We start from the raw sequence: 24,253 nt of genomic DNA, 5'->3' as shown, positions 1-24,253 counted from the left end.
GCACATGTTGGGGCCGCCGGACATGTGATAGTAACTACGGGACACACAATAAATAAGGGGGCTGCTGATAGGGCACATGTTGGGGGCGCCAGACATGTGATAGTAACTACAGGACACACAATAAATAAGGGGGCTGCTGTTAAGGCACATGTTGGGGCCGCCGGACATGTGATAGTAACTACGGGACACACAATAAATAAGGGGGCTGCTGTTAGGGTACATGTTGGGGGTGCCGGACATGTGATCAGGACACACAATAAATAAGGGGGCTGCTGTTAGGGCACATGTTGGGGGCGCCGGACATGTGATAGTAACTACGGGACACACAATAAATAAGGGGGCTGCTGTTAGGGCACATGTTGGGGCCGCCGGACATGTGATCAGGACACACAATAAATAAGGGGGCTGCTGTTAGGGCACATGTTGGGGATGCCGGACATGTGATAGTAACTACTGGACGTGTTCGCACTTCTGCACATTGCGTTCTGTCACGTTTCTTGCTCGTGAGAATTCCTGTCAGATTTGTCTTTTCCCCTGCAGTGCCACGGCTAGCCGCTGGTGTCGCTGTGCGGAGAGTATATATCTCTAGCCCGACTTTCCTACAGATCACATTGCTTGCACCATGCTGTCGTGTTCTAGCCGTCTCCTGCAGAGGATCTGCCGTTCTTCATCCGGGTCACTCCCGTCCATAAGGCCATGCAGTAGCAGCACTGGTGATGACTGCCGGAGCTCACGTAAAGCGAACCCGCTGGTGTATATGGATATAGTCGCAGACAACCAGCCACTTGGGCGCCTTGTTTTAGAGGTAGGGGGTCTCTCTTGTCACTTTGTATTGTGAGTGGGGGGTCATGCTGCATTTGTCATCGGGCGGTACCATGTTGTGGATCATATGTGTCGCCATCTAGTGTTAGCAGTTGGCATGACCTGAATGAATGGAGAAGTGAATCTAGAATTATTTAGCGCCCTCTATAGGCATTCTGGATCCGAGTGACCTGTTGTCCTTGGACTGGTTGGAGGACACAATTCTCTGGCTTTAGTGCTGCTCTTGTGTGCTCCTTGTGACTTAAGCCATGCAAGTTCTCACTCCTGTCTCTAAGCCTACATGGGATCCTGCTGGGCAGCGGAGTGCTCATATTGCTGGTTAGGGGGCTGCTGTGGGCACTCACTCCTTGGGTACATGCCTGCTATTGTTTCCCTATGGATCTATGGGCACTGTGTCACCATGCAGGGCACTTACATAGGAAATCCTAGTCTTGGTCCCAGTTTAGGGACCATAGCCATATTGTCCAGCTCTGGGAGCCGTGATCTGCATCTACAGCCTGTCTGCAGCGGTCAGAGTTGCTTGGATGTTCCTGATTAGTATAGATGGGCCTTATGGCTGTGACCCTTTATTACAGGGTCTGATGGTCCAGAAGTCCGGCACTTCCATTGTAATTCCCAGTTTAGAATCACCCTGCAGTGTGCACTTTCTTGCCACTCTTTCCTGTATGCTTTCTATGACTTCTAAACACTGGTAATGGCAGGAGATATTCTGTACAAATCACTTGTACCACGTGCAGGGTGACATGTATTATGTCTATGGTCGGTCCTGCTATGCCAAGTCCATGGTATTTGCTCGCTATAAGGCTGCTGTCACACTATCAGTATTTGGTCAGGATTTTACATCAGTATTTGTAAGCCAAAACCAGGAGTGCGTGATAAATGCAGAAGTGGTGCATATGTTTCTGTTATACTTTTCCTCTAATTGTTCCACTCCTGGTTTTGGCTTACAAATACTGATGTAAAATACTGACCAAATACTGCTAGTGTGACGCCGGCCTAATGGGATGTAGATGACAATTGCGCGGTGACCTTCCAACCAGTTCAGCCACATACATGGCTGACCGCCAAGTGAAAACTGTGTAGCTGGCAGATTTCGAATGTTTGCTGATGGGATCAGCTCCAGTGCTGCCATTATGTGTAGCCAGACTGTAAAGGGAGTTAGTGGACAATACTCTGCGCTGCTGACAGAATGGAGACGTATATCCCAGTATGGTACAGTAATGTGCGGGGTTATTTCAAGGGTTTTCGAAGCATATAATCACTTCTTAAGGGAAAACCACAATAAGACCCTGTTTGTGCTGAGCTCTCCTACAGCTTCTTGATTATGTGTAACCAGTGACATGGTGCTGCCGCTCTGCAGACTCTCGGGTCACGTACAGTATATAAAGCATAGCCGTCAGTATAAGGGAGGGGGTCACCAGTAAATATTGTACAGCATTGCTGCTCCAGGGCAGCGGGTAAGGCATATTTCCTCATGTTGTTGTCTTGTATTATTAGTGTCCATATTAATTTAGCTGCAATGTAGTGATGTTCATAGTTTCATTAGTCGGTTAAGTTGCCATCATTCTGAAACTATGTAACCTATCCCAATAAATGAGCTGTATTCGGTGGTGACGTGTGTAGGAGTAGCCTGATGTAGACGTTTCTGCTGACTAACAACCTTGGTCACCTGCTGGAGTTCACAGGTAACATTTCAAAATGTCTAAAATATGCTTTAAAACCCCTCGATGCCATTGAGCTATGCCCTCCATCTTTAATATACCTGTTACTAGGAAAGCTGGGTCTGAACAAATGTGGACCCCACTTTAGCTTTCACAGGGCTAAGGCTTCTTTCACACTTCCGTCGGTACGGGGCCATCACAAAGCGTCGGCCCGACTGACGTGCAAATTTGGCACAACATGGGCAGCAGATGCAGTTTTTCAACGCATCCGCTGCCCATTGTAAAGTCCTGGGGAGGAGGGGGCGGAGTTCCGGCCGCGCATGCGCGGTAGGAATTTGCAGGATTCGACGTACGAAAACATTCCCTTGAACGTTTTTCCAATATGACAGTCCGCCAAAACACGACGCATCCAGTGCACGACGGACGCGGCGTATGGCCATACGTCGCTATCCGTCGGCAATACAAGTCTATAGGCAAAAAACGCATCCTGTGGGCAACTTTGCAGTATGCGTTTTTTGCACAGAACGACGCATTGCGACGGATAGCAAAAGATGGAAATGTGAAAGAGGCCTAAGCGGGCAATCTGTTTTGTGTAGCCACAGATCAATGGCTGTATCTGTATGTGACAAGGGGAAACGTGCCGCTCAGGATTTGGTAAAGCTGAGAAATAATCCAACATGTTGGCAATGTTTGCCAGATATTATTACCTAATAGAATTACAAAGTGAAGTAATAATTGTAAACTTTTAGCGACGTTGTGCAGAGTCTGTGGTAGGTGTTTCACTCTGGCGTCTCAGGCTGCTGAGTAAAGGTACCTTCACACTAAGCGACTTTCCAACGATAACGATAGCGATCTGTGATGTTGCAGCGTCCTGGATAGCGATATCGTTGTGTTTGACACGCAGCAGCGATCTGGATCCCGCTGTGATATCGCTGGTCGTTGCTGAAAGTTCAGAACTTTATTTGGTCGTCAGATCAGCGTGTATCGTCGTGTTTGACAGCAAAAGCAACGATGCCAGCGATGTTTTACAATGGTAACCAGGGTAAACATCGGGTTACTAAGCGCAGGGCCGCGCTTAGTAACCCGATATTTACCCTGGTTACCATTGCAAAAGTAAAAAATAAAACACTACATACTCACCTTCTGCTGTCTGTCACGTCCCCCGGCGTCCGTGCTGCTGCTCAGAGCTTCCTGCACTGAATGTGTCAGTGCCGGCCGGAAAGCAAAGCACAGCGGTGACGTCACCGCTCTGCTGTTAGGGCCGGCGCTTACACAGTGCAGGGAAGCTGAGGCCGGGGGACGCGAATGTAAGTATGTAGTGTTTTTTTTTTTTTTTTCACATTTAACACTGGTAACCAGGGTAAACATCGGGTTACTAAGCGCGGCCCTGCGCTTAGTAACCCGATGTTTACCCTGGTTACCCGGGGACTTCGGCATCGTTGGTCGCTGGAGAGCTGTCTGTGTGACAGCTCTCCAGCGACACTGCAGCGATCGGCATCGTTGTCGATATCGCTGCAGCATCGCTTAAGGTACCGTCACACTAAACGATATCGCTAGCGATCCGTGACGTTGCAGCGTCCTCGCTAGCGATATCGTTTAGTTTGACACGCAGCAGCGATCAGGATCCTGCTGTGATGTCGCTGGTCGCTGAATAAAGTCCAGAACTTTATTTGGTCGTCCGATCGCCGTGTATCGTTGTGTTTGACACCAAAAGCAACGATACCAGCGATGTTTTACACTGGTAACCAGGGTAAACATCGGGTTACCAAGCGCAGGGCCGCGCTTAGTAACCCGATGTTTACCCTGGTTACCAGCGTAAAAGTAAAAAAAACAAACAGTACATACTCACCCAGCGTCATACCTCCCCCAGCGTCTGCTTCCTGACACTGACTGAGCGCCGGCCCTAAAGTGAAAGTGAAAGCCGCTGTGCTGTTAGGGCCGGAGCTCAGTCAGTGTCAGGAAGCAGAAGCTGGGGGACGCTGGGTGAGTATGTACTGTTTGTTTTTTTTACTTTTACGCTGGTAACCAGGGTAAACATCGGGTTACTAAGCGCGGCCCTGCGCTTAGCAACCCGATGTTTACCCTGGTTACCCGGGGACCTCGGCTTCGTTGGTCGCTGGTGAGCGGTCTGTATGACAGCTCTCCAGCGATCAAACAGCGACGCTGCAGCGATCGGCATCGTTGTCACTATCGCTGTGTGACGGTACCTTTAGTGTGAAGGTACCTTAAGATTTGGTTATATAGTTTCCATTCAGGATTATAGATAAGCATCTGCCTGTCTTAAGGTACCGTCACATTAAGCGACGCTGCAGCGATAGCGACAACGATGCCGATCGCTGCAGCGTCGCTGTTTGATCGCTGGAGAGCTGTCACACAGACCGCTCTCCAGCGACCAACGATGCCGAGGTCCCCGGGTAACCAGGGTAAACATCGGGTTGCTAAGCGCAGGGCCGCGCTTAGTAACCCGATGTTTACCCTGGTTACCAGCGTAAAAGTAAAAAAAACAAACAGTACATACTCACCTGCGCGTCCCCCAGCCTCTGCTTCCTGACACTGACTGAGCTCCGGCCCTAACAGCAGAGCGGTGATGTCACCGCTGTACTTTCACTTTAGGGCCGGATCTCAGTCAGTGTCAGGAAGCAGACGCTGGGGGACGTGCAGGTGAGCATGTACTGTTTGTTTTTTTTCCTTTTACGCTGGTAACCAGGGTAAACATCGGGTTACTAAGCGCGGCCCTGCGCTTAGTAACCCGATGTTTACCCTGGTTACCAGTGTAAAACATCGCTGGTATCGTTGCTTTTGGTGTCAAACACAACGATACACGGCGATCGGACGACCAAATAAAGTTCTGGACTTTATTCAGTGACCAGCGACATCACAGCAGGATCCTGATTGCTGCTGCGTGTCAAACTAAACGATATGGCTAGCGAGGACGCTGCAACGTCACGGATCGCTAGCGATATCGTTTAGTGTGACGGTACCTTTAGCCAATTAAGGTTGGTTTATAGTGTGTGCAAGGTAAATGCCAACCTCCTCCTACAGATCCATAGTACCCACAAACATGTTACCTCTTAACTGAAGATGACTGAACCCTGAAGTGGGTAAAAGTGACCTAAAACCTGACATGTCCGCAGCAATGTTGTTTTTAAATGCTATACATTGGTAAATTATAGATAGATGCGCTTTATAAGGCCAGTCTCCCACATCCGGATTTTTCCGGTACGTGAAGAAACGGTCCCGGAGCTGTCCGTGTGTGCACGTAGGCCATCTGTGTGCTGTCCGTTTTTCTCGTTCGTGTCCGTTTTTTGAAACTTTTTTCCATTTTAACCCTATGAATTAAAAAACGTCGTACGTGTTTACATGCACCCATTGGCTTTAAGGGGTCCGTGCGCTCCCACGAACACTGACATGTCTCCCTGTTTTGCACATGGAGACACGGTCCATGAAAACACACTGACATCTGCAGAGACACATTTATTTTAATGTGTCTACGTGTGTCAGTGTCTTCGGTACGTGAGGAAACTGTCACCACATGTACCGGAGCCACTGACGTGTGAAACCGGCCTAATGTGGGATGTGCCTGGAAGACATTGTGCACATATCCTTAACGGATGTTTCCCATTTTGGCAATTGCCTGTCGTTTAGAATAGGTAACTTGCTAATGACTGGGAAATCTGGAGCCGAGACATGGTTTACATTTTATAGTGCTGTCATCTGACCCCTGTAAATGCGAATACTCCCCAATGTGTCTTCATCATGGACCTTGAAGTTGGCAGACAGCGGAACCGTATGAAGAGGCTGCTCTACACTGGCCACCCATACGGATCGCTGTCCATCTCCAGACATAAACGCTCAGTCCCCTACTTGCAGAATGTTGTTGGACGGGAAGTCCTGTTGTGGCACGCAGCTTTACTGCTGTCAGCTCCTAAGCAGGAACAAAAAAGCCACATCTGGTGTGTAGCTGATAATTTGCAGTGCACGTCGTCCCTGCACCATGATCTAGAAGCACACTGTGTTTTGTTTCTACATGAATGACACATTCTTCCATAAGTGACTCTTTATCATTGCTTTTTCTTGCAGTTGAAAGCAGATGTGGTGCCAAAAACTGCTGGTAAGTTTGATCTGCGGGGAAATAACACTCTTATCATGCTGGAAAGTGGAGGCTGCTTAGAAATGCAATGATTCAAAACGGATTACTTATTTATTTATTTTTTATAAAGAGTTTGTCTCCTTACAGACTCTCTTCATTCAAATGGTGTTTTCAGCTTGTGTGTTTAGCAGCAGACTTTTTTCCCATGTGTTGCCGTTTCTCCTCCTTGAGTAACACTTCCTATCCCGTAGGATGCTTTCTGTTAGGGCCCCTTTCCACTTGCGAGGAAAACGAACGAGTGCAATCCGATAAAAAATCGGATTGCACTCGGACCAATGTTATTCAATAGGTGTCTTTTCATTTGCGTTTTTTTTTTCTCAGCCGAAATCAGACTGAGAAAAATCTGGATCGGCTGAAAGAAAAATTGCAGCATGCTGCGTATTGCTGCGATTCTCGGACGAGACTCGCCAATGCAAGTCAATGGGTGCGAGAAAAAAATCGCACAGCACTCGCACCATGCGAGTTCTGTCCGATTTTTACGCACCGGTGTCCTTTGAAAAGCCGGTAATTCAGCGCGGTGTACAGTAAAATCACACTGACAGGTTAGAATAGAGTAGATATATACACATAGAATGGGTATATATACATATATGTCAGTTAGACACCTATATATGTATATTTATATTTAATGCAGCGCTAGATAGCATTAAAGCCGCTAATTCAATTGCCGGCTTTTGCCCTCTCCTTCCCAAACCCGACAGGATATGAGACATGGTTTACATACAGTAAACCATCTCATATCCCTTCTTTTATTACATATTCCTCTTCACTAATGTAAGAAGTGTCTGTGGGTCAAATTTGGGGGCTCTCGCTATTAAATTAAAGGGTTAAATCGCGGAAAAAATTGGCGTGGGCTCCCGCGCAATTTTCTCCGCCAGAGCGGTAAAGCCAGTGACTTAGGGCAGATATTAATAGCCTAGAGAGGGTCCATGGTTATTGGCCCCCCTCCTGGCTACAAACATCTGCCCCCAGCCACCCCAGAAAAGGCACATCTGGAAGATGCGCCTATTCTGGCACTTGGCCTCTCTCTTCCCACTCCCGAGTAGTGGTGGGATATGGGGTAATGAAGGGTTAATGCCACCTTGCTATTGTAAGGTGACATTAAGCCAGATTAATAATGGAGAGGCGTCAATTATGACACCTATCCATTATTAATCCAATTGTATGAAAGGGTTAAAAACCCACACACACATGATTAAAAAGTATTTTAATGAAATAAACACCGGTTGTTTTAATATTTTATTGCTCTCTCAATCGAGCTGAAGACCCTCGCTTGACAAAATAATAAACCCACAATATACATACCTTCTGATTAACTGTCACGTCCCACGAGGTAATCCATCTGAAGGGGTTAAAATATTTTACAAGCAGGAGCCCTGCTAATGCAGCTGTGCTCGTGTCTGTAAGCCCCGGCCAATGAAGGAAATGTAGGTCAATGACCTATAGTTACCTTCAGTCGCGGTGATGCGCCCCCTGCTGGATGTCCTTATATGACCTCGAGCGTGGGAAAAAGTTCCCAGGCTGCAGTTCATGAGGACATCCAGCAGGGGGCGCATCACCGCGACTGAAGGTAACTATAGGTCATTGACCTACATTTCCTTCATTGGCCGGGGCTTACAGACACGAGCACATCTGCATTAGCAGGGCTCCTGCCTGTAAAATATTTTAACCCCTTCAGATGGATTACCTCGTGGGACGTGACAGTTAATCAGAAGGTATGTATATTGTGGGTTTATTTTGTCAAGCGAGGGTCTTCAGCTGGATTGAGAGAGCAATAAAATATTAAAACAACCGGTGTGTTTATTTCATTAAAATACTTTTTTAATCGTGTGTGGTTTTTTTAACCCTTTCATACAATTGGATTAATAATGGATAGGTGTCATAATTGAGGCCTCTCCATTATTAATCTGGCTTAATGTCACCTTACAATAGCAAGGTGGCATTAACCCTTCATTACCCCATATCCCACCGCTACACGGGAGTGGGAAGAGAGTGGCCAAGTGCCAGAATAGGCGCATCTTCCAGATGTGCCTTTTCTGGGGTGGCTGGGGGCAGATGTTTGTAGCCAGGAGGGGGGCCAATAACCATGGACCCTCTCTAGGCTATTAATATCTGCCCTAAGTCACTGGCTTTACCGCTCTGGCGGAGAAAATTGCGCGGGAGCCCACGCCAATTTTTTCCGCGATTTAACCCTTTAATTTAATAGCTAGAGCCCCCAAATTTGACCCACAGACACTTCTTACATTAGTGAAGAGGAATATGTAATAAAAGAAGGGATATGAGATGGTTTACTGTATGTAAACCATGTCTCATATCCTGTCGGGTTTGGGAAGGAGAGGGCAAAAGCCGGCAATTGAATTAGCGGCTTTAATGCTATCTAGCGCTGCATTAAATATAAATATACATATATAGGTGTCTCACTGACATATATGTATATATACCCATTCTATGTGTATATATCTACTCTATTCTAACCTGTCAGTGTGATTTTACTGTACACAGCACTGATTTGCCGGCTTTTCAAAGGACACCGGTGCGTACAAATCGGACAGTAATACGGATGTCATACAGATGATGCGATTACAAAAAACGGATGATGCGATTATAAATCGCATTGCACTCGCATGACACTCACATACGTTACATCCGTTTTTTCTTGCCAGATTACGGACCGTTTTTTCTCTCGCAAGTGGAAAGGGACCCTTACACCTATATCTGCATATGGAGAACAGTGACTTTTGAACAAGTTGTATGGCTCAAGAAAGTGAAACCAGTGATTAGAAGTAGTGATAAGCGAATATACTCGTAACTCGAGATTTCCCGAGCACGCTCGGGTGTCCTCCAAGTATTTTTTTTTTTAGTGCTCGGAGTTTGTTTTCATCGCCGCAACTGAATGATTTACATCTGTTAGCCAGCATAAGTACACGTGGGGATTCCCTAGCAACCAGACAACCCCCACATGTACTTATGCTGGCTAACAGATGTAAATCATTCAGCTGCGGCAATAAAAACGAAAACTCCGAGCACTAAAAAATACTCGGAGGACCCCCGAGCGTGCTCGAGAAATCTTGAGTAACGAGTATATTCGCTCATCACTAATTAGAAAACCTGCTCTTGAAACTGCCGAGGCAAGAAAGCAGGGGGATTTTCCTTTTTGGGACTGTCAATTTTTCAAGAGCAGATGGGGAGGGAGGAACGCTAACTGCGGTATTTACGGTAAATTAGCAGGACTGGCAAGAGGTGGCGGGTATCTCAGAAGTTAGAGGGCCTGCCACCTGATTCATGCTGCCCTAACCACAGGCAGCATGCATGATTGCAGCCAGGGTTTTTTCTCGCTCTGCAACACTGAGGTGCTTTGCATCCAGGTATAATTTTTTGAAATGCTCTCGGGGACGGTGGCCTGTCGGCTCATGCCCAGAGCAGGAGCTGACGTCTCTCCTCCCTGTGTGAGACACTGATATAATGCTCTGCAATGCAGAAGTATTGCAGAGTATTAGATGTGTAATCTCTCAGTATAAAGATGATATCCCATCGTGGGACAATGTAATAGTTATTTAAAAATTGTAAAAATAATGAGAAATATCTAATACATTTATCTAAAAACAAAAATAAAGCACACATTTGGTATCGCCACATCGAATGTACCGACCTATAAAACTGTCCCACCAATTCACCCCTTCAGTGAACACTGTTACAAAAAAAGTGCCTAAATAAAAATAAAGAGCATAGTTTCTTTGCCTCATACCACCGAACCCAAAAAATGGAACAACTGTCAAAAAGACAAATGTAAATAAAAATTGCATCTCTGAAAATGTCACTTTGCTCCCCCCCCCCCCCCAAAAAAAAAGCTGCCATACAGCTCTATCAGCAGAAAAATAGTTCAATAGTTGTACTCTGAGTAAAGCAATGCAAGAATAATAATTTGTCTTTTATATTATAAAAGCTTCAAAACCTAAAAACGCTATAATTGTACAGACCCGAATAATAAAGCTGGTTCCTGAAATGCGGTGTTTTTTTTTTTAATAAGGCTATGTGCACACATTGCAGATTTCCTGCAGAACTGCAGCGGATTTTTCTGCGCAGAAAAGGTGCAGTTCTGCACTGTGATTTACAGTACAATGTAAATCAATGGTAAAAAAAAAAAGAAGCTGTGTGGAATTGCTGCAGACTTAAAAGAAGTCCATGTCACTACTTTTGTGCAGTTCTGCAGCTTTTCTGCACCCCTCCATGATAAAAATCCACAGTGGTAGGCTATGTTCACACTTTGCGGGTTTTGCCGCGGATCCGCAGCGGATTTGACACTGCAGATCCGCAGCAGTTTTCCATGCAGGGTAAAGTACAATGTTACCCTATGGAAAACAAAACCCGCTGTGCACATGCTGCGGATTTCCGCGGAAAAAGCCGCGCGGCTTTTCTGCGGGAAAAAAAGGAGCATGTCACTTCTTGGTGCAGAATCGCAGCGATTCTGCACCCATAGAAATGCATTGATCCACTCACTTTCCGCATGGGGCTGTGCCCACGTTGCGGGAAGTTAAGCGGATAATGTGCCGATGGTACCCAGGGTGGAGGAGAGGAGACTCTCCTCCAGGCCCTGGGAACCATATTTTGGTGTAAAAAAAAAAAAAGAATTAAAATAAAAAATAATGCTATACTCACCTCTCAGCGCTGCCCGCGGCGTCCGGTCTCAGTTGCTGTGCCGAACAGGACCTGTGGTGACGTCGCGGTCACATGACCGTGATGACGCCGCGGTCACATGACCGTGACGTCACGAAGGTCCTTGTCGGCACAGCCGCTTGCAGCGCCGAGGAGATCGCGACGTCAGAGGGTGAGTATAACCGATTTTTATTATTTTTTACATTACTATTGATGCGGCATATTCAGCATCAATAGTACAAGAGTAATCCCGCAGCGGAAACCGCGGAACAAACCGCGATAAATCTGCAGGGATAACCGCAGCGGTTTTGCCCTGCAGATTTATCAATTCCGCTGCGGGATTAACCCGCAGAGGAACCCGCAAAGTGTGAACGTGGCCGTAAAATCTGCACAAAATCCGCAACAAAAACTGCAGAAAATCTGCACCTGCGGATTCTGCCAGGAGATGCAGATTTAGTGCAGAAAATTCTTCACCACATTTCCTATGTGTGCACATAGCCTAAATATTTTATTCCACTTCCAAAAAAGAAAAAAAAAAAAAAAGGGGGGGGGGGGGGGAGATTTCCCCAAAAAATGTCATGTGTCTGAAAATGCTACCAATAAAGTCGACTTGTCCCGGCAACAAACAAGCCATCACATGGACTGTCAGCCAAAATATGGAAAAAGTCTAGATCTCAAAATATGACAGCAGTCAAAGATAACCTGATAAAAATCTGGTATCACTGTAAACTCACCAACCCAATTAGTAAAGTCATCTAATCACTTAAGGTACCGTCACACTAAGCGACGCTGCAGCGATACAGACAACGATGCCGATCGCTGCAGCATCGCTGTTTGGTCGCTGGAGAGCTGTCACACAGACAGCTCTCCAGCGACCAACGATGCCGAGGTCCCTGGGTAACCAGGGTAAACATCGGGTTGCTAAGCGCAGGGCCGCGCTTAGTAACCCAATGTTTACCCTGGTTACCAGTGTAAAATGTAAAAAAACAAACAGTACATACTCACCTTCGCGTCCCCCGGCGTCCGCTTCCTGCACTGACTGAGCGCCGGCCCTAACAGCAGAGCGGTGGCGTCACCGCTGTGCTGTGCTTTCACTTACGGCCGGCGCTCAGTCAGTGCAGGAAGCAGACGGCAAGGGACGTGTGACAGACATCAGAAGGTGAGTATGTACTGTTTGTTTTTTACATTTTACGCTGGTAACCAGGGTAAACATCGGGTTACTAAGCGCGGCCCTGCGCTTAGTAACCCGATATTTACCCTGGTTACCATTGTAAAACATCGCTGGTATCGTTGCTTTTGCTGTCAAACACAACGATACACTTCGATCTGACGACCAAATAAAGTTCTGAACTTTAATCAACGACCAGCGATATCACAGCAGGATCCTGATTGCTGCTGCGTGTCAAACACAACGATATCGCTAGCCAGGACGCTGCAACGTCACGGATCGCTAGCGATATCGTTTAGTGTGACGGTACCTTTACACCGCACGAGGACCAGTGTGTGTATGAATAAAAAAAAAAATTTCTTCACCTGCTGTTTTGTTAATTCTGCCTCCCAAAGATCGCAGTAAGGCTGCCGTCACACTAGCAGTATTTGGTCAGTATTTTACATCAGTATTTGTAAGCCAAAACCAGGAGTGGAACAATTAGAGGAAAAGTATAATAGAAACATATGCTCCACTTCTGTATTTATCACCCACTCCTGGTTTTGGCTTACAAATACTGATGTAAAACACTGACCAAATACTGCTAGTGTGACGGTAGCCTAAGGCTACTTTCACACTAGCGTCGGTACGGGGCCGTCGCACCGACGCATGCTGTGAAATAAAAGCACAATGGGGGCAGCGGATGCAATTTTACAACGCATCCGCTGCCCCATTGTAATGTCCGGGGAGGAGGGGGCGGAGTTCCGGACGCGCATGCGCGGTCGGAAATGGCGGACACGACAAACAAAAAAAGTTACATGTAACTTTTTGTGCCGACGGTCCGCCAAAACACGACGCATCCGTCGCACGACTGATGCGACGTGTGGCCATACGTCGCAATGCGTCGCTAATGTAAGTCTATGGGGAAATAACGCATCCTGCAGACAACTTTGCAGGATGCGTTTTTTGTTCTCCTAAATGACGCATTGCGACGTAGGCAAAATGATGCTAGTGTGAAAGTAGCCTAAGGCTCAGCTCACATTTATCCTCTGCTGAGCGCTTACACCAGATTTTCAGTGTAAATATCTGAAATACGTGATTGATGGAACCCCCAGCAGAAGATTCCTTATAACAAGGCAGATGGACACTATGCACGCCGTCTGGCCAGTGATCCGGCGGTGTCCGTGTTTTTGTTTTTTTTTTTTCTTTTTTTTTGTTTGTTTAGATGAGCATAAAAGCAAATTTCCAGGTCGCCACCTGACATCACACTGGAGGACGTCCTTCTTATCCATCATGGGACAGGAAACACGAGAGGTTAAAAGGACCCTCCCCCTACCACCCTTCAGTATTTTTCCTGTCCCATTTATGGATAGGAACGGACGAGAGGACTGACCGTTCTGTGCGGGAGGTGTGGATCGGGGGGGATTTGCCTCACCCTTCCCTCCAGGAAGCACCCGCTGGCCGACACCCGCTCGAGGGTCCCTCTGCCTACCAATGTAGCGCTGCTCCTGGTATGAGGGTCGCTTCCCCCTGCCGGGGGCTCTCGACCCTTTCGTCACGCCCCCTGGTGCATGCGATCCCGGTGGCGGCATCTCCATGCAGCTGCCAGGTGAAGCCAAACCACGCTGCACTGCGCTCAGTTTCTGGCCGCATGTCGCTTCCGGTTTGCGGCCGAGGGGGGCGGGCGGCATCTCTGCAAGCTACAGGAAGTTCGAGAACGGTCGGATGGCGCGAAAGCGCTGCACCAAGACGAGCAGAATAAAAAGTGTCCTATCTGTGCGGTTAAGATGAAGGATACCTGGCAGAAACCCCTGTGTGAACCATGCACCTGCAGGATCATGGGAGAAGAGCAGGCTTCTCTTATGACAAATATGAGAGCCATTATAAGGGAGGAGGTTCAGGCTTCCGTATCAGGCTTGGTACTACCTCAAACCTCGCCTCCAGAAAAGGCCAAGGGAAGAGTGTTCCTCAGGAGACTCATCTTCTGTGTCAGATCTAGATGAGGAGGAAGAAAGTAGAGAGCCTCCGGAGAAAGGGAGAAGATATTTATTTTCCGCTGCAGACACGGGAGAACTTTTAGAGGCTGTATGCCATACTATGCAGATTGAGGAGCCTCAGCCATCCTGTTCAGTTCAGGATGAGATGTTTGGAGGTTTACGCTCTCAGACCTCTATGGTTTTTCCGGTAAATTCCCACATCCGATCCATGATTCTGGAGGAATGGGAGGAAGCGGAGAAAAGACTGACTATTCCTAAGGACTTCAGACTCCGCTTGCCGTTTGATCCAGACACTGTTAGAGAATGGGTCGACGTTCTGAAAATAGACATACCGTTGGCTAAAGTGTCTAAAAGGACTGTAATTCCTTTTTGAAGACTCTTCCAACCTAAAAGAGCCCATGGATAGAAAGGCAGACGGCCTTTTAAAAAGGGTGGGAGAGTTCGTCAGCAGTTATTGGAGCAAATATGGCAGCAACATCTGTTGCTCGCTCCATGCACCTCTGGATAGAGGATCTTCAGGATCAGTTAACAGCCAAGACTCCTAGGGAAACTATCAAACTACAGGGAACTACACGCAGTTTGGAAGGTCTTAATGACGGCGCAACACCTACTGAGAAACAAACATGTAAAAGTCCTTTTGGACAATACGACTACTGTAGCCTTCCTGCGGCACCAAGGGGGCCCAAGACATATGGCATTGCAAGGTCTGGCGGAACAGATCTTCAGATGGGTAGAAAAATCTGTACTGTCCATCTCGGCGGTACATTTGGAAGGGTCCAAGAACCAGTTGGCGGATTTCTTCAGCAGGAAAAGAGTATCCCCTACAGAGGGAACTGAACAACGAGGTCTTCAAAAGCCTTTGTTACCGTTGGGGGGAAGCCGGACGTAGATCTATTTGCTGCCAAACTAAATGCAAAGGTCAAAACCTTTTACTCCCTAAATCCCTGGGAAAACCCAGCGGCGATCGATGCTTTCTCACATCCCTCGAACAACGGTCTTCTGTATGCGTTTCCTCCTCTGGCGATGACTCCAAGAACACTCAGGAAAATCTGCGAGGACAAGGCCAATGTCATTCTCATAGCTCCTCGCTGGCCGAAACCGAGTTGGTTTCCCTTGCTAAGACAGCTGTCAGTAGAGGAAGCCTTCCTATTACCAGAAAGAGAGGATCTTCTTCAGCAGGGTCCAGTTCTACACCAGAATCCAGGAGCTCTTCGTTTGGCGGCCTGGATCCTGAACGGAAGGATCTGAAAGCAAAAGGTCTTTCAGATGACGTCCTCTCTACCCTCCAAGCCAGCAGGAAACCTGTGACATCTGCTATCTACACAAAAATAGGGAAACTGTTTTGCGGGGAGATGACAGTTGATACTGACCATCCAAATATCCCGAGGATCCTTGACTTCTTGCAGTCGGGATTCCAAAAAGGCCTTGGACCTAGTACATTGAGTCCAAATAGCGGCCCTGAGTGTTTTTTCGATTTCCCTACTCACCTCTGGATTAGTTGGTTCTCGAGAGCAGTCCAGAGGTTAAAACCGTTAATTAGGTGATCGGTCCCGCCGTGGGATCTTAATCTGGTCCTGAATTTTCTATGCGAACAGCCATGGGACATAACGGGGGACATAGTGATTAACAAACTCTCCCTTTAAAACCGTGTTTTTAGTAGCGATCACGTCGGCAAAAAGGTTGGGGGAACTACAGGCTCTATCAGTGCAGAACCCGTATTTACAAATCTTTCATGATAAACTAGTGCTAAGACTCGATCCGGGGTTTCTCCCAAAAGTCGTCTCAGATACTAATATGAATCAGGAGATTGTCTTACCAACATTTGTCAGTTCCCTAAAACCCAAAAAGAAAGATTCTACCATAATTTGGACGTGAGAGAGACGGTACTTAAGTACCTTGATTTATCTAGGCCCTGGAGACAGGATAACAACCTGTTTGTTCAGTTCTGGGGTCCAAATAAGGGGAAAAAAGCATCTAAGGGTACTTTCACACTAGCGTTTTTTGCAATACGTCGCAATGCGTCGTTTTGGCGAAAAAACGCATCCTGCAAAAGTGCTTGCAGGATGCTTTTTTTCACCATTGACTAGCAATAGCGACGCATTGCCACATGTCGCAACCGTCGTGCGACGGTTGCGCCGTGTTGTGGCAGACCATCGGCTGCAAAAAACATTCCATGTAACGTTTTTTGCCGCCGACGGACCACCATTTCCGACCGCGCATGCGTGGCCGGAACTCCGCCCCCACCTCCCCGCACCTCACAATGGGGCAGCGGATGCGTGGAAAAACAGCATCCGCTGCTCCCGTTGTGCGGCGCATTCAATGCTAGCGTCGGTACGTCGGCCCGACGCTCTGCGACGGGCCGAGTGCGATGCTAGTGTGATAGAAGCCTAAGGCGACTATTGCACAGTGGATTAAGTCCACAATCAATTTGGTTTATAAAGCTAAAGGCTATGGCCACGTCATGGGCAGAGAAAGGGGGGGCTACGGCAGATCAGATCTGCAGAGCTGCATCATGGTCTAGTCTTAGTACCACATCTAACTTATAATGTTTAGAAAAGGTATCGCCTCAGTTGGCTTTTGGTAGAAAGATACTTCAAGCAGTGCTTCCACCCTAAATACCATTCTCCTTTGGTATTTCTCCAGTGTGCTGTCAGGTGGTGACCTGGAAAATGGTAATTAGACCTACCGGTAATTGTATTTCCAGGAATCCATCCTGACAGCACTATTAATTCCCTCCCTATTGTATGATCTTTATACTCATGTGATGTAGCATTTGTATTATTGATTATTTTGTTGAAATAAACCTTGTGTTTGCATCCATCCAGATGTGTTACTTTGAAAAGCACTGAAGGGTGGTAGGGGGAGGGTCCTTTTAACCTCTCCTGTTTCCTGTCCCATGATGGATAAGAAGGACGTCCTCCAGTGTGCTGTCAGGATGGATTCCTGGAAATACAATTACCGGTAGGTCTAATTACCGTTTTTGTGCACTTCTGAAAAGGAGATCGCTGAACTGAGGCCAGACGGAATCCAGAATAACTCTGCTGCCTCATTACAGTATGTAAAACAACACTAAATGGATATGCACAAAATTAAATAAATATATATGTGTGTGTGTATCTCTCTACATTTATTCTATCTATTCTAACCGTCAGTGTGATTTTACTGTACACCGCACTGAATTACCGGCTTTTCTATACAACACCGGTGCATATTTCTCGCAAGTCACACTGATGGTCCGTGTGTAATCTGTATTTCTCGCCCCGATAGACTTTCATTGGCGGATTGTTTGCGTAATACGCTGACAAACGCAGCATGCTGCGATTTTTCTATGCCCGAAAAAAAACGGCTGAGAAATATATGGCAGATAGGTGCTGCCCCATAGAGAATCATTGGTCCGTGTGCAATGCGTAGTTTTTGCGCCTCTCATACATCCGTAAAACTCTAGTGTGGCGCCGGCCTAAATACAATGTTCCCAATAAAAGCTTCAACTCAGTCCTCACTCAGGTCTATCATCTGTTAATGGAAATATAGCGGGCTTCCACGTTATTGGTAGCACAAATGCCCTGGAAAAGCACTATAGCTCTTCACCCTCAGAAATTCAACAAATACTGCTGTCCCAAATCCAAATGCCCCTCTCACTTTTGAGCCTCACAGTGGACCTAAACCACAAATAGCCTCTACATGTTTGGCATTTTATTAGTGATGACAGCCTGCCTAACTTGCAGGTGCATGCCTCCAGTAGGCTAAGCTGGGCATAGCATACTGGTCCCTAAAATGTACAGATCTCTACAACAGCAGTTTGTAAATTTTCACTCAGCAACATCCACTACTGCTTGTTTGTGGAAAACATCCATGGAGTCAAAATCGTCACTACAACTGTAGCTTCCCAAAGGGTATAATTTCCAAAATGGGGGTGTGGATTCTGCTCTTCTATCACTTGGCGGCTCTGTAGATGGAGTCCGCAAATTTAACTCCAATATCTTCCCTTCTGAGCTTTGCCCTGTGCCTCAAAGTAGCTTTTGACCACAAATGGGGTATCCTTGTACTCGGGAGAAATTGCACAACAACTTTCAGGGTATATTTTCTTCTGCTATCCTTGTGAAAATTAAGATAAGTGGGGAAAAACATTTTTGTGGGAAAAATATTTTTTCACTTCAACAGAGCAATGTTGTAAAATTCTGTGAAGCACCTGGTGGGTTCAAGGTGCTTGCCACACATCTAAATAAGTTCCTAGAGGGGTCTAGTTTCCAATATGGGGTCACTTGTGGGGGGGGTTTCCACTGTTTAGGCACACCAGGAACTCTCCATACACGACATGGCATCCGCTCTCCATTCCAGCCAATTTTGTGTTCAAAAAGTCAATCATTCCATCAAAATCTGTGTTGCAAAATGTCACTCCGTTCTTTGAGCCCTACCATGCATCCAAACAGTTTTCCTCCACATATTGGTTATTGGCTTACTCAGCAGAAAAAGCACAACAAATTGTATGGATAATTTTCTCCTGTTGGCCTTTGTGAAAATATAAAATTAGTGTCTAAATTTAAAAGAAATTTTTTAAAAATGACAAAAGCCTGACTGTATCTTCCAAACTGGAACCAGGTGTGTACAGGTATGAACGAAGAGTAGCCACCTCCATATATAACCAACAAATAAAGTTGCACTCTGTAGCGCTATAGCATGGAATGCTATTCATATATCATATTTTCATGCTATAGCACTTCAGAGTGCAACTTTAATGCCTTCACAACCTATGACGTATAGGTACGTCATTGGTCATGTTCCCGCACTCCATGTGGGCTCCATCGTTGAGCCCGCACGGCTTCTAGTACATGTCAACTGATTTAATGCACTGACGTGCCCCTAACAGCTGCAAGTGGAATCGCAATCCACTCACGGCTGTTAACATGCTCACTTTGGAAGTCCGTGTCACATGACTGTGGGTTGGCATGACAACCCGGGGTCTGCAGGAGACCCCTGTGCTTGTTATTGCCAGATTGCTGTGAGAGCAAGCCTGTGGCCGGCGCTCATAGCACATGAGCATTTTAGCTATACATATCAGGGCTTTATCCCTGCTATGAGTAGCAAAGGAGGTCAGATGATCGCAGCATCTAGTCTCCCATTGTCACTATCAAAGCCAGTGGAAAGTGTTAAAATATAAAAGTTCAAATCTCCCCATTCAAAATAAATAACACAAAAAAATACACATTTACTATCGCCGCTTTCAGAAACTCCCTATCAAAATATAAAAAGAATTCAATCTGTAAACAAGAAAAAAAAATAAACTGCAGAATTGCATGTTTTTTCTTTGTTGCTGCAACATTGCAATAAAATGCAGTGACAGGCGATCAAAACATAGTATGTATACCAAAAAGGCATCAATATAAACATCAGCTCAGCGTGCAAAAAGTAAGCCCTCATCCGGCCCCAGATCCCTAAAAATGGAGACGCTGTGGACTTGGGGAAAAAAAAGTGTTTTGGTTTTTTTTTTTTTTAATTTATTTATTTGTGCAAACTTTGAATTTTTTTACCACTTAAATAAAACAGAACCTAGACAGGTTTGGTGTCCATGAACTCCTACTTACCTGGAGAATCATAATGGCGGGTTAGGTTTAGTATCTGGTGAACATGAGAAGGAGTGAAAAATATTGTGGAATTGCACTTTTTTTGCCTATATCACAGCACTTTTGAATTTTTTTTTTTTCCTTCCTGTTTTCCATTACATAATATACTAAAACCAATGGTGTAGTTCAAAAGTACAACTTGGCAACCCCAAGGTCGTGAAGGGCGTTAAAGTAAAAGTTAAATTTATTTATTTATTTTCCTTCCACATTCCATTAATTCCTGTGAAGCACCTGAAGGATTAATATACTTGAGGGGTGCAATTTTTAGAATGGGGTCGGACTTGGATATTTTGTCATATAGACCCATCAAAGTCACTTCAAATGTGAGGTCCATTAAAAAAAATACTAGGTTGGCTGCTATTGCTTGTGTCCCAGTTGGTAATGCGCTATAATATTTCTTGCTGCAATTTAGAATGGCCGACCCTGTAATGCATGGCTAGATTGGGCTGGTCAAAGCAAGTGCTGCTTTTAGGCCGGGGTCACACTAGCGATGAATATGGACGAGTGCTATGCAAAAAAAACCTTGCATAGCACTCGGACCAGTATTCATCTATGGGGCATTAATTCATTTCTCCGCCTCCTCCACAGCTGGGCGAGGGGCTCGGAGCACTGACACTCGCAGCAGAGCAGGAGCCAAAGGTCGCTAGCATCTCGCATCTGATGCCATCCGCTCGTCTGACCCCGGCCTTACTCGGGTACTACTGTAGTACTACTACACTCTACAATGCCCTTATGCTCTGCTGGAGAATATGAAGTGTGTGTGTTTGAGGCAGTCAGGACAAAACAAATGAAATGTTACATTCCACTGATGCTAATGAATGTGATGACGTTTATGCTTAAAGCCAAATTTAGGATCTTGACTTTGTAATTTATAGAAAACTTTCGGTCGCTATGCACTGGAGAGGTGGGCTTTGGATATAAAGGATCCACTTTTCACAGAGTAATCCCCAACTTTATGTGCCAGGTAAGTCATCTGTCTTTTCTTCTGGCTTCCCAGGTTAATTATGAAGCAAACCAATGTGTTACGAAAGTAGAAAGATAGAATAACATTTGATTCTACATATAATTTAAATTTTTTTATTTTTTTTTTGGTCAGATGTGGAAATTCATGGTCGCTGGAGAAAAACTTGGCCAGCAACTTAAACACCTTTACATGAGTAGATGGGAGTCTATATTGGGGAGAAGTATATCACCCCAATGTTAGCAGGCCATATGGAAAAAAGCGTCCAAATCCTCCATTTGTATTCTATATGAGGAAAACCAGTGTAAAATATTAATCTTCTGGTACCATACCCCTGACTTGCTCCACAGATTGAATCCTCCTCTTTCAAACTTGTGTTGGCGCTGTGGGTCTGAGGTGGACACCCAACATCACATTTTTTGTTCCTGTACCGGGATTGTGGGTTTTTGGGATGAGGTGAGAATTCTGGTAAATAAGGTTGCAGTAGGGCTGGATCCGGCTGGTTATTTACTTAACGTTTTCCCTAAGGAGTTGGGGGGGGGGGGGGGCGAGAGAACCCAGCCAGACTATTACTTCATATTCTTACTGCAGCTAGGTGTCTGCCTCCCATTAAGGGCAATCTTCCCCTCCTTCTTTGCAGCACTTATTAACCCCTTCCCGACCTGTGTCGCCAATTTCACCCGATCTGCCGGGACAGGGGGAGTGGTCCTTCAGCCAAGGGGGGTGGCTTCAACCCCCCCCCCCCCCCCGTGGCTACAATCGCTCTGATTGGCTGTTTCACTTTCAACAGCCAATCAGAGCGGTTTTGTAATATTTCACCTATGAAAAGTGGTGAAATAATATCACAATCCAGCCATGGCCGATGCTGCAATATCATCGACCATAGCTGGAAACCCTGATCTGCCCCGCCACCGATCTCCTCCCCAGTCCTACTGCCCGCTCCCCTCCGTCCTCCTGTCCGCTCCCCCATGCTCAGATTTCCCCCCCCCCCCCATCCCCATAGTTACCGAGCCTCCTGGTGTCCGTCCGTCTTCTCCATGGGCGCCGCCATCTTCCAAAATGGCGGGCGCATGCGCAGTGCGCCTGCCGAATCGGCCAGCAGACTCGTTTCAGGTACATTTTGATCACTGTGATAGGTTTTATCACAGTAATCAAAATAAAAAAAAATAGTAAATGACCCCCCCCCCCTTTATCACCCCCATAGGTATGGACAATAATAAAATAAAGAAAATATAATTTACTTTATTTTTCCACTAGGGTTAGGGTTAGAACTAGGGTTAGGGTTAGAATTAGGGTTAGAATCACGCTATGTGCACACGGTGCGGATTTGGCTGCGGATTCATAGCAGTTTTCCATCAGGTTTACAATACCATGTAAACCTATGGAAAACCAAATCCGCTGTGCCCATGGTGCGGAAAATACCGCGCGGAAACGCTGCGTTGTATTTTCCCCACCGCCATGATTTTTTATTTTCACGGCTCTGCGTTATAAACTTCTGTGAAGCACTGGGGGGGGGGTTAGAGTGGTCACTGCACATCTAGGTAAGTTCCTTGGGGGGTCTAGTTTCCAAAATGGGGTCTCTTGTGGGGGGTTTCTACTGTTTAGGCACATCAGGGGCTCTGCAAACGCAACGTGACGCTCGCAGACCATTCCATCAAAGTCTGCATTTCAAAACGTCACTACTTCCCTTCCGAGCCCCAACGTGTGCCCAAACAGTGGTTTACCCCCACATATGGGGTATCGGCGTACTCGGGACAAACTGAGCAATAAATATTGGGGTCCACTTCTCCTGTTACCCTTGTGAAAATAAAAAATTCCTTACTAAAACATAATTTTTGAGGAAAGAAAAATGATTTTTTATTTTCATCGCTCTGCGTTATAAACTTCCGTGAAGTACTTGGGGGGGGGGGGTTAAAGTGGTCACTGCACATCTAGATTAGTTCCATGGGAGGTCTAGTTTCCAAAATGGGGTCACATGTGGGGGAGGTCCAATGTTTAGGCACACAGGGGCTCTCCAAACGCAACATGGTGTCCGCTAACGATTGGAACTAATTTTTCATTCAAAAGTCAAATGGGTCTCCTTCCCTTCCAAGCATTGCCGTGTGCACAAACAGTGGTTTGTGACCACATATGAGGTATCGGTGTACTCAGGAGAAATCGCCCAACACATTTTAGGATCCATTTTATCCTGTTGCCCATGTGAAAATGAAAAAATTGAGGCTAAAAGAACTTTTTTTTTTTTTCACAAAAAAAGTACTTTTTTCATTTTTACGGATAAATTTGTGAAGCACCTGGGGGTTCAAAGTGCTCACTATGCATCTAGATAAGCTCCTTGGGGGGATCTAGTTTCCAAAATGGGGTCACTTGTGGGGGAGCTCCAATGTTTAGGCACACAGGGGCTCTCCAAACGTGATATGGTGTCCGCTAAAGATTGGAGCCAATTTTTCATTGAAAAAGTCAAATGGCGCTCCTTCCCTTCCGAGCCTTGTCGTGCGGCCAAACAGTGGTTCTCCCCCATATATGGGGTATCGGCGTACTCAGGACAAACTGTAAGTAACTTTTGGGGTCCAGTTTCTCCTTTTACCCTTGGGAAAATAAAAAAAATTGTTGCTAAAAGATCATTTTTGTAACTAAAAAGTTAAATGTTAATTTTTTTCCTTCCATGTTGCTTCTGCTGCTGTGAATCACCTGAAGGGTTAATAAACTTCTTGAATGTGGTTTTGAGCACCTTGAGGGGTGCAGTTTTTAGAATGGTGTCACTTTTTGGGTATTTTCCTTTTTTTTTTTTTTTTTCACAAATAAACGCAAAAATTATCGACCTAAATTTACCACTAACATGAAGCCCAATATGTCACGAAAAAACAGTCTCAGAACCGCTAGGATCTGTTGAAGCGTTCCTGAGTTATTACCTCATAAAGGGACACTGGTCAGAATTGCAAAAACGGCCAGGTCATTAAGGTCAAAATAGGCTGGGTCAAGAAGGGGTTAAATAGAATCAGAGGTTCGCAGGATGGAGTACATGACTGCTTTGATGGAAGTGAGGGGGTGGACAGCTTGGACTCTATTTGGGCCCCTTGGGATTACTACTGGGCTCAGAGAATTGGTTGGACTGCCTCTATTATCCTAAGGAATCTGCATCTTATCTTCCTTCCCCGTTATATCTGTCCTGTCTTGTGTATGTCTGGGATCCATTCATTAGTACGATTACTGTAGGTTCACTTTGTTTAATTTTAACTTTTTT

At 46.0% G+C, this 24,253-nt stretch overlaps 1 protein-coding gene across 1 annotated transcript in view; it reads left to right on the top strand.

Moving 5' to 3' along the window:
- The first annotated feature begins 593 nt into the window (after nt 1-593).
- The window catches only part of PPIF (peptidylprolyl isomerase F), a 34,838-nt gene continuing 11,178 nt past the window's right edge, over nt 594-24,253 (top strand). Inside the window, exons 1-3 of the mRNA XM_077259394.1 lie at nt 594-805; nt 6,564-6,594; nt 20,927-21,015. Of these exons, the coding sequence (XP_077115509.1) occupies nt 623-805; nt 6,564-6,594; nt 20,927-21,015 (303 nt within the window). The 5' untranslated portion in view covers nt 594-622. The remainder of the gene's footprint in view (nt 806-6,563; nt 6,595-20,926; nt 21,016-24,253) is intronic.

This window comes from Ranitomeya variabilis, chromosome 4 (assembly GCF_051348905.1).
Source record: "Ranitomeya variabilis isolate aRanVar5 chromosome 4, aRanVar5.hap1, whole genome shotgun sequence".
Classification (NCBI taxonomy): Eukaryota; Metazoa; Chordata; class Amphibia; order Anura; family Dendrobatidae; genus Ranitomeya; species Ranitomeya variabilis.
Note: the sequence above shows the minus strand (reverse complement) of the source record. Positions and strands in the feature narration are given on the sequence as shown.